The sequence below is a fragment of the Carassius carassius genome, chromosome 27, assembly GCF_963082965.1.
Source record: "Carassius carassius chromosome 27, fCarCar2.1, whole genome shotgun sequence".
In the NCBI taxonomy this organism is placed as follows: domain Eukaryota; kingdom Metazoa; phylum Chordata; class Actinopteri; order Cypriniformes; family Cyprinidae; genus Carassius; species Carassius carassius.
In genome coordinates this window covers 21,406,168-21,416,887 of record NC_081781.1, presented here as the reverse complement: position 1 = coordinate 21,416,887, position 10,720 = coordinate 21,406,168, and the positions used below count along the sequence as shown (strand labels likewise).

General features: G+C 39.6%; 1 protein-coding gene across 1 annotated transcript in view; it reads left to right on the top strand.

Moving 5' to 3' along the window:
* The first annotated feature begins 375 nt into the window (after positions 1-375).
* Positions 376-10,720, top strand: part of LOC132107317 (leucine-rich repeat-containing protein 52-like) — a 37,532-nt gene continuing 27,187 nt past the window's right edge. Inside the window, exon 1 of the mRNA XM_059513554.1 lies at positions 376-1,433. Coding sequence (XP_059369537.1) covers positions 785-1,433 — 649 coding nt within the window. The 5' untranslated portion in view covers positions 376-784. The remainder of the gene's footprint in view (positions 1,434-10,720) is intronic.

The following is a 10,720-nucleotide window of genomic DNA, read 5'->3' as shown; positions in this document are numbered from 1 at the left end:
ATGCCCTGCTCGAGGTGCATGGTTCACAATGCGAATGAACAATGATTTTCAACCATATAAAAAGCTTGACCCATCATAGACAGCAAGGGTACTACCATGATCAATGCACAGAAATGTAGTTAGGACATCGTTAAAATGGTCCATAAATTGTGGATGCGTACTTAAATTTTGGATGCGATTAATCACTAGTCAATTTATAGATATTAACTATATAGATAATAACTATTTAACCTTAAAGAAATGTCATCCACCTGTATGTTGAAAGCATTCAAGAGTGTTTTTCTCCTGTGCAAATTAGCAGGACACACAGACTTGTGTCAGACTCAGTGCAACAACGTCCCTCTCTTTCTCTTTCTCCCACTCCCTCACTCACAGCTGCAGAGAGAAGCACCAGAGTGGAGCCGCCATACAGCAGCAGCACACAGTGCGATGGTGCGCCCCAGGACCGCGTCGCGCAACTTAACTGCGTTTCAACACGCAATCAAACTTACGGACTTGTGAGGCAAATCAGTTCAATTGTTCAGACCTGAACTACGCAAAATGGACAAGCAAACTACTTCCAGGACCCTAAACCAATACATCAACGAATGAGCTCATGGTGATCTCCACAGAACGGACCACAGACGCGCAAGCACGGTCACCTTTGCTGTCGAGGAGACTTGCGAGGGGATCCCAAGAACAGCTCCGACGCGTCCCTGGCCAGCAGTAACGAGCGAACCGGATCCCGCAGATCAATGAAGAATGCGCGAGCGCACGCACAGTCGATGAAGCCGGCGGCGGGATCATGCGTGTTCTGCCCGAGCCGAGCGCGCAGTCACTGCGGCTGGTTTTTCTCTTCGTCTTCGTTATGGATGTAGCGCCGTCCCCGGCTCTGACCGCCGGCTGCCCGGACCGCTGCGTGTGCGACGACCAGCTGGTGGTCCAGTGCGCCGGGCAACAGTTAAGCGACTTCCCCGTGGACCTTCCGCTGGCCACCCGGCAGCTGATCATCTCAAATAACCGGATCGGCGACCTGCCGGCGCTGCAGCTCAACTACCTGTCGGACCTGGTGTACCTGGACTGCAGCAACAACTCGTTGACGGAGATCTCCGAGTCTACTTTTGGCAACCTGCGCAAGCTCGCCTACCTGGATCTGTCTTTCAACAGCCTGACGCAGATCGAAGACCGGACGTTTGGCCCGCTGGCCAGCCTGGTGATGCTGAGGATGACGGATAACCCGGGGCTGTCGGAGATCCACCCGGACGCGTTCGCGGAGAACGCGGCGCTGCAGGTGCTGGACGTGAGCCGCAACAACCTGACGGCGCTCAACATCAGCTCTCTGATCGCGCTACCGGCGCTGCGCTCGCTGGGGCTCAGCGGAAACCCCTGGAGGTGCGACTGCGACACGGAGGACCTGTGCCTCTGGATCCAGATAGAGGGCTTCAAGTTCCAAGGTGGGATCATGCACTTCTTGTCTTTAGCTGCATGCTCTGAAAACTTTCCAAGTCCATTGTATAGCTTAAAAACCGGCAGCCATGGTTGCCACAACTACAGTATAATAACAATGTTTGTCAAACATGATTTTAATAAATATGTACCATAAAAATGCACAGGTTAGTAGGTTTTGTAGTAATTTAGGCCTTTTTACATTATTTCACAATACATTGACATTGTGTTATCTTTTAAAATATAATATTTTCTGGTCAAATAAAGCCAATTAACTTTTTTTTTAAATAATACAAATATAATAGTATTTTATAATAGTATTTCTTTTATGATGCACTTTTCAACTACTTTATAGTTCTGTAAAGTGCTGAACAACCATGAAAAAAATCTAAGGACAAACATAACACATCACATTAAACACCACTCAACAAATCAGCACCCCTAATTAAAAGCCATTGTATGCAAATAGGTTTTTAGCCTGAGTTTTAAAACTAGAAATACTAATGGCAACTCCATAAACCATTCCATAATCTAGGCCCAACAACTAAACTATGAACAAAGTTTTTTATTGTGTATTATATCAATGTATCAAAATTGCCAATAAGTAATTTTTTGTTTAATAATTAAGTGACTTATAATATGAAGAAACTGGAGCAAGTTATGATCATCTCTTTCAGCTACGAGCTAAAGTCTTTAACTGCTGCTGCATTAACAAATGTTACTGCCTTTCCTCCAGGCATCATAATTGAGCATAATGGAAGTGCTAATTGTTAATTAGTCATTTAGCTGATGATTTTATACAAAGCGTCCTCGTATACATATTATACATTCTCCCAGGGGCAATTTGGAGTTATGTTTCGACGATCAAGGGCACTGTGTGTCACCACTAACAAGTGACGAAGTAACCACATTTTCCAGGTCGGATAATATAAATGTTATAATAATTTAAGGTTCAACCATTTCAAATAAGTTGAGCACTAATCTACACAGCCCCGACTTCTGAAGTCTGACCAACACCCAGCCTCAATTAATGACTGGAATGCATTACCTTTGCTTTTTCTTTTTCCTTCGAGCTACACTGATGAATATTAAAGCTCACTGTTAAATAGTGGTCAGTGAAATATCATTATTTAAAAAAAAATACAATATGTAGTTTAAGGTGATTTCAATTAATTCCAGTGTTGGTGCCAGGAGAGAGGGGAAGGGAATGAAAGGCCAGCTAATTATCTCCACCATTAGACCTCCAGAGTGAGTAGGTCTTTATCAGTCTTATCACCCCAGTTTGTGTTCTCGAGTTATTCAGGCTGATAATTTGATCTGAAGACTGTGTCTCGGTGGAGCAGAGGGCAGGGCACAGGCAGACCCTGACAGTTTAGTCTTAGGGCAAATGTACTCAAATGTTAATCTCTGCACAAACGTGACATTTTGAGCTGAATGTTCATCGTTATTTTTAGTCGAGCAGCTGTAATTGAACTTCAGATGTGTGTGCTTCACATGATCCATGCCACGGTATATGAATAATGCATGCATGTGCAAGGGCTTATCCAGTTTTTGTGGATGCTTATTTTCTTTCTTCCAGTTCAAAACCTTGCTTTAGTGCAATGATTGATTGACAAGGTAATAGGAAGAGCTTTGGTGTTGACCAAAATGCATTTGGCCAGATTAGCGTTTACACTACAAATAGGTTTTGGATTGCCTCTCAATGTGGTTTGAGTTAGCCTACTTTCCCTCCACATTACTGAAATGTTCTGAAACCCAGAAACATATAAGAACATTGTTAAAATAGTCCATGTGACATCAGTGGTTCCCTTTATGTGAATTTAGAAACTTTATCATTTCCAAACAATTACAGAAAGCTAGATAACTATGTTTGCAAATTCCACCTCTACCAACATTGTTCAACGATATGTCGTTTCCCAAATCCATAGTTCCAACAAACATCCGAAAACAGCATTTTCAAGTTTCAAGATGTTTACAGCAATAATCTGACATTTATTTGATCTCAAATTGAATAATTAGCAGTTACGTTATGCTCCATCAGCTACTTGACGTCATTATAATGTGTTAAACAATATAGTTCAAATGATGAATGTGTTACAAAGTTTCTACATTTTCCAGGAAATACTCATGACTAACTACTTTGTTTCACCATGCATCGGACTAATTAGGCATTTAATTAAATAAATGTAAATAAACTTATTGGGCCCTGGAAGCTTGCTGAGGCCCCCAATGGGTCCAGGCCCCCTGTTTAAAAACTTTTTGGTTAAAAATCCCCAAAGTCTAAATCAGATTTGTAAGCATTGGATCTTCTGTGTGTTTTGCTATTCAGACCTGAATGGATTTGATTTGGGTGTGCTAAAAATCAGATTGAACAACTTTTTTTTTTTTTTTTTGCAGAGCAATTTTGTTCTTGGTGCTTTGTCAGCTGTTACACTATAATTAAGTTGTTAAAGATAGAGCATAGAAAGTATAGAAAGTATAACAATACACACAATCTGTCCAATCCATCTTTCCAGAAATAAGTTAATGTAGTCTGGGAACTTAATAGAGAAAATGGAGCTTTTCCAGACGTTGAGATTGAACATAAGCTCTGGCCTCTCCGTTATCAGGGAGCAAAACCCTAAGAATGCAAAAACCTAATTTCTCTCAGTCTATTCAAAGACATGCTGTCTGTCTGCTCATTGTCTCTCCCCTGATTAGACTCTCTGACGTTTTGGTGTTGCTACGTCCACTGAGAGCAGATGGCTAATTATGTCTTTTTTTTTAAAGATGATATGAGAATTCTTGTCCCATTATATAATCCTGTCCAAGCACTCTGACTGCACCAGTATACAAGAGCACTGGTGCGTCTCTCTTAATCTCCAAATATCGCAGCTTCAGACAAGAATACTTGTTCGTGAGCATATTAAAGTTATTGTTCACTAAAAAATTTAAATACTGTCATCATTTACTTATCCTCATGTTTCTGCAAACCTGTGTGACATGAACAGAAAAATTCTGAAGAATGAGGATATGAGCTTTCTACCTTTAATCAGATGCAAAATCACCATAAAAAATACAACCCGAATTCCGGAAAAGTTGGGACGTTTTTTAAATTTTAATAAAATGAAAACTAAAAGACTTTCAAATCACATGAGCCAATATTTTATTCACAATAGAACATAGATAATATAGCAAATGTTTAAACTGAGAAAGTTTACAATTTTATGCACAAAATGAGCTCATTTCAATTTTGATTTCTGCTACAGGTCTCAAAATAGTTGGGACGGGGCATGTTTACCATGGTGTAGCATCTCCTTTTCTTTTCAAAACAGTTTGAAGACGTTTGGGCATTGAGGCTATGAGTTGCTGGAGTTTTGCTGTTGGAATTTGGTTCCATTCTTGTCTTATATAGATTTCCAGCTGCTGAAGAGTTTGTGGTCGTCTTTGACGTATTTTTCGTTTAATGATGCGCCAAATGTTCTCTATAGGTGAAAGATCTGGACTGCAGGCAGGCCAGGTTAGCACCCGGACTCTTCTACGACGAAGCCATGCTGTTGTTATAGCTGCAGTATGTGGTTTTGCATTGTCCTGCTGAAATAAACAAGGCCTTCCCTGAAATAGACGTTGTTTGGAGGGAAGCATATGTTGCTCTAAAACCTTTATATACCTTTCAGCATTCACAGAGCCTTCCCAAACATGCAAGCTGCCCATACCGTATGCACTTATGCACCCCCATACCATCAGAGATGCTGGCTTTTGAACTGAACGCTGATAACATGCTGGAAGGTCTCCCTCCTCTTTAGCCCGGAGGACACGGCGTCCGTGATTTCCAACAAGAATGTCAAATTTGGACTCGTCTGACCATAAAACACTATTCCACTTTGAAATAGTCCATTTTAAATGAGCCTTGGCCCACAGGACACGACGGCGCTTCTGGACCATGTTCACATATGGCTTCCTTTTTGCATGATAGAGCTTTAGTTGGCATCTGCTGATGGCACGGCGGATTGTGTTCACCGACAGTGGTTTCTGAAAGTATTCCTGGGCCCATTTAGTAATGTCATTGACACAATCATGCCGATGAGTGATGCAGTGTAGTCTGAGAGCCCGAAGACCACGGGCATCCAATAAAGGTCTCCGGCGTTGTCCCTTACGCACAGAGATTTCTCTGAATCTTTTGATGATGTTATGCACTGTAGATGATGAGATTTGCAAAGCCTTTGCAATTTGACGTTGAGGAACATTGTTTTAAAGTTTTCCACAATTATTTTACGCAGTCTTTCACAGATTGGAGAGCCTCTGCCCATCTTTACTTCTGAGAGACTCTGCTTCTCTAAGACAAAGCTTTTATAGCTAATCATGTTACAGACCTGATATCAATTAACTTAATTAATCACTAGATGTTCTCCCAGCTGAATCTTTTCAAAACTGCTTGCTTTTTTAGCCATTTGTTGCCCCCGTGCCAACTTTTTTGAGACCTGTAGCAGGCATTAAATTTTAAATGAGCTAATTAAGTGGATAAAAGTGTAAAATTTCTCAGTTTAAACATTTGCTACGTTATCTATGTTCTATTGTGAATAAAATATTGGCTCATGTGATTTGAAATTCCTTTAGTTTTCATTTTATTAAAATTTAAAAAACGTCCCAACTTTTCCGGAATTCGGGTTGTATCATAAAAGTGATTAATATGACTTAATATGACTTGTGTGCTATATTTCTAGTCTTCTCAGTTTTTCATCTCGACATGAGTGATGTCTGATTTAATGAATCCTTCTTTTGAGTCAGATCTACAGTGAATCAGACTTTTCCAGTTCTTGAATTCAACTCACTCAGTGATCTAGGCACAGCAGTTTAAGGAATAAAAAGAAATCTGTGTCAATCCCCAAAATGCATAAATTTGATCTATAATTTTAACAAAAGTCCTGAAGCTGTCAAAAGTCAGATGACACATTTTGCGTCATCCAATTGATTTTTGCTGAGAAAAATATATGTGGTTATGTGAGTGCAGGTAACATGGGCCAAAAAGTGTTTCACATTATTCATTTACAAAGCTGGTTGAAAATTTACATTTACGTTTACATTTAGTCATTTAGCAGACACTTTTATCCAAAGTGACTTACAAATGGGGATAATGGAAGCAATCAAAATCAACAAAAGAGCACTCATATGCAAGTACTTTAAGTCTGAAATAATGAAGTTAGGTAAAGGGGTACAGAGCCAGTGGTAGTTTTGTAGGCAAACATTAATGCCTTTAATTTTATGGGAGCAGCTTTTGGTAGGCAGTGCAAATTGATAAACGGATGAGTGAAGTGCATTCTTTTTGGTTCATTAAAAATTAATCTTGCTGCTACGTTCTGGATTAATTGTAAAGGTTTGATAGAATCGGCTGAAAGACCTGCCAAGAGGGCATTGCAATAGTCCAGCCTGGACAGAACAAGAGCTTGAACAAGGAGTTGTGCAGCATGTTCCAAAAGAAAGGGCTTGATCTTCTTGATGTTGAATAAAGCAAATCTGCAGGATCGGACAGTTTTAGCAATGTGGCCTGAGAAAGTCAGCTGATCATCAATCATAACCCCAAGGTTTCTGGCTGTTTTTGAAAGAGTTAAGGTTGATGTGCCTAACTGGATGGTGAAATCGTGATGAAACTATGGGTTTAATGGAACCACAAGCAGTTCTGTCTTGGCAAGGTTGAGTTGAAGGTGATGGTCCTTCATCCAGGAAGAAATGTCTGTTAGACAAGCTGAGTTGCGAGCAGTTATTGTCAGATCATCAGGATGGAATGAGAGGTAGAGTTGAGTGTTATCAACATAACAGTGATATGAAAACACCATGTTTATGAATGACAGAACCTAGTGATACCATGTAGACAGAGAAGAGAAGTGGTCCAAGAACTGAGCCCTGAAGCACCCCAGTAGTTAGATGTTGCGACTTGGACACCTCACCTCTCAAGCAGCGGAAGGATCCAGCAAGATAATTATTGAAGATTTAGAATCTGCTCTTGCCAGTCTTAGGGCTTCAAAAACTGAGAGCAAGACAGGAGGTTGTTCTGTGTGAGAAAGGCAGAGACTTAGTTGAACACAGCTCGTTTAAGTGTTTTTGCAATGAAAGGAAAAAAGGGAAACCGGTCTGTAGTTTTCTGAAAGAGATGGGTTAAGGTTGGGTTTCTTAAGTAGTGGGGTTATGCGAGCCTGTCTTAACTGCTGAGGGAAAAACACCAGTGTGAAGGAATGTGTTAATGATGTGAGTGAGTGCAGGTACAACTGCAGGAGAAATGGCTTGAAGGAGATGAGATGGAATAGGATCAGGTTGTTATTGCACTGCCTTTAGTGTATGATGCATGGTTTGTGAGTGGTAGTAATAGTATGGATATGGAAACGCATAGTAAGAGTTGGTCATTAAAACTGAAACTGAAGTGAAGCAAGGTGTAGAAAAGAGGATGAATCAAAAGTGATACTTATGTCCCTTCGTTGGTCGATGGTCTTTAAACTCTTCAGTCTTAACAGGAGGATGGCTTCACACAATTGCTGCCACAGTTTGTAGCAAATTGATAAACGTTTTCTATTTCTATTATATGATGAAAGCTCCAGTTCACATTCATTGTAGTTTTTTGCAACAACATACAGGTAAGTAGTCATTCCAAACCTGTTTGATTTTCTTTATTCTGGAATTCTGAAGGGCAATGCACAATTTTAGTGAGCTATACTCTTTTAATGCACTCTGTCTACTTGTAACTAAAATGTAGAAAGAAACACTGAAGTATGTAATAATACTCTTTTGTGTGTGTGTTGGTGTGTATAGAGTCTATTAAGTGTGTGTTTGGTGCAGATTGAGTGACCACTCTGTGTGATTCACACCACTTTAGCATCTGTGAGTCATTTTGCATTTTCTGCCTCCCTATTTCTCCCTTTCACCCTGAAATATTCGCAAACAGGCCTTCAAAATGCTTCTATTTAAATCAATGTCTCAGTCCAGTGCAGTGTGCTAATTACAATTCTCAGCGCAGGGTTCCTTAAGAAGAGAAAGTGCCGAAACCAATGTTGTAGAGTTGGTGTCAGCCTGAGCTATAAATGTAGGATGAAATCCTGATCCATCACCATCCTCCTTTAGCGTTGGGTGTTATTGATCTTCAAAGATCTCTCCTGCAGTTCATGTGCACTGGGAGAAGTTTATGTGAAGTAAAGCAGGAATGTAAATGAATTAATTTCTTTCCTGTGTTGAAATATTTACTGTTGAAACAAGAGGACATTTTGAAGGGCTTGTGCTTATTATTTTACAGCCAGTAGCCTTTAGTTTACATCACAGCCCAGAAAAACTATGGTTTGCTACTTGCTAGTTGGTGGTGGTTTGTAATGGGCTGGTATTTGGTTAGTTAACACAACCCAGATAGCCACTATAACTACATCTTCTTGAGCTAAAAAAGTATATTTCTCTTTTAAATATTAATCACAATTACGCTAACAAGCGACATATAATGATAATATTTCATTACAATACGGATTTTGCTCTTGTGGACTTGTCTGCTGCTTTTCATGTCACCATGGAAACCCATTTCTAAGTCTGAGTGAAAAGAATAAAAATGTCTTTGCAACTTGATATCTTCACAATGGCAGTTTCATTTTGCACAGTTGATTTTATTGCAGTTGCAATGTTTCTTGTAATTTTAAAGACTTTTCTATCAATTGCAGCTATTTTTCATAATTATAACAATCTGGGTGCGATATATCTTCTAATATGACTTTATATATTACAATGTGACATTACTTCTCTTTATAAATCTCTTTATTTATTGTTTAAAATTATTAAACAATAAATACAGTTATGGGCACAACATCGGCCGTAGCTGGAGGACAAGATGTCGGATAGCAATGGTTGCACATAATATCCATGTTCAGATTGGGCAGATCGCATGTCCAAGCTCCCTGTGAATGGTCAATTGCATCTTTATTTTGCGCAATTGTGATCTTATAGCTGTTATGTATAACTTTGTTTCTCAAATTGTAACTTTCTATCTCACATTGTCATTTTGTATCTCACAATTGATCTTGTAATTTCAACTCTATTTCTTGTCATTATGATCATCCAAAAGAAGTTTATTAAGGGAAAAATCACAATACTAGTTAACAGTGAGTATTGGTCTTCAAACTAAAGTGTGACCTTGTTTCTTATCATTTGCAACTTTTCTTGTAATTGCGACTGTTTTCTCATGATTATAATAATCTGGGTTTGATTCATACTGTCATACATAATTCATGCATCTTTTTATGATTTTTTTTGTTGTTGTTTCACAATGTGTCTCTCGTTGTGACTTTATAAATCTCAGAATTTGTCTTTTTATCTTGCAGTCTCTCATCTCTCAGTTGCAACTTTGTTTCTGATAACTGACCTCATAACTTTTAGTTTTTTGACCTCATGTCTTTATTTTGCGTAATTGCGACTTTATATCTTTTAACTACGATTTACAAACTCTGTTTCTCAAAATTGTGACTTTAAACTGTCCCAGTTGCCATTTAATATTTTTTGTATGAGGTAGAAAAGGGCCTCCATATATGTGTGCAGGATAGCTGCTGACTCCCCAGTGAAGAGTTCGGGACTGTGTGGGACATATTTTTTCTAGGTCTATAAAGTCAGCAAATGACATCTGGGCTTGGTCATTGCATTTTTTCTAGAGCGACAACATACACAGACCAGTAGCAGCTCTGTTATGATGTTTTATGTTTTCTGGCTTGATTACTTCATTTTGTGTTTGTAGGTGTGTGTGTGTGTGTGTGTGTGTGTGTGTTCTCATACCTGTTTTCTCTATTTGTCCTGGGCCTCAGAGAGCAACGAGTTTCATTAACTCACACATTGAAGACTTCCTCCTTTGGGGATACTTCTTCTCCAGTTGTTTAGTGTGTGTTTGTGTGTTTCAATTAGGCTTCTTGTGCTGAGAAACTAAGTTTCACCATCTTGCTGAGTCGAAATGAAGTTTTACTTCAAATAAACACAGACATTCACTTATAACTGAAAAAAGTTACATGCTGCTCTCTGCAGCTGTGTTTTTGTTTGGTAACGTGCTGAAGTGTTGACACATGGATAAGGGTGTTTGGATGATTAGATGTGAGAGGTAATTGTGAGTCCTGCAGTGGTGAAGTAAATGCAGCGTATGGGAGTGTGGGTGTTGCACACTGAGTGGATGCAGAGGCATGTGCGACGCCAGATGCTTCTGCTAATAGGGTCTGATTTAAAGGCGAGCCTGGGGCTCACGGTAAGTTCGTTAAGTGCCACCTCATTCTGTGGGTACTAAGCACATGAAAAATGAATGCGACAATCGTGC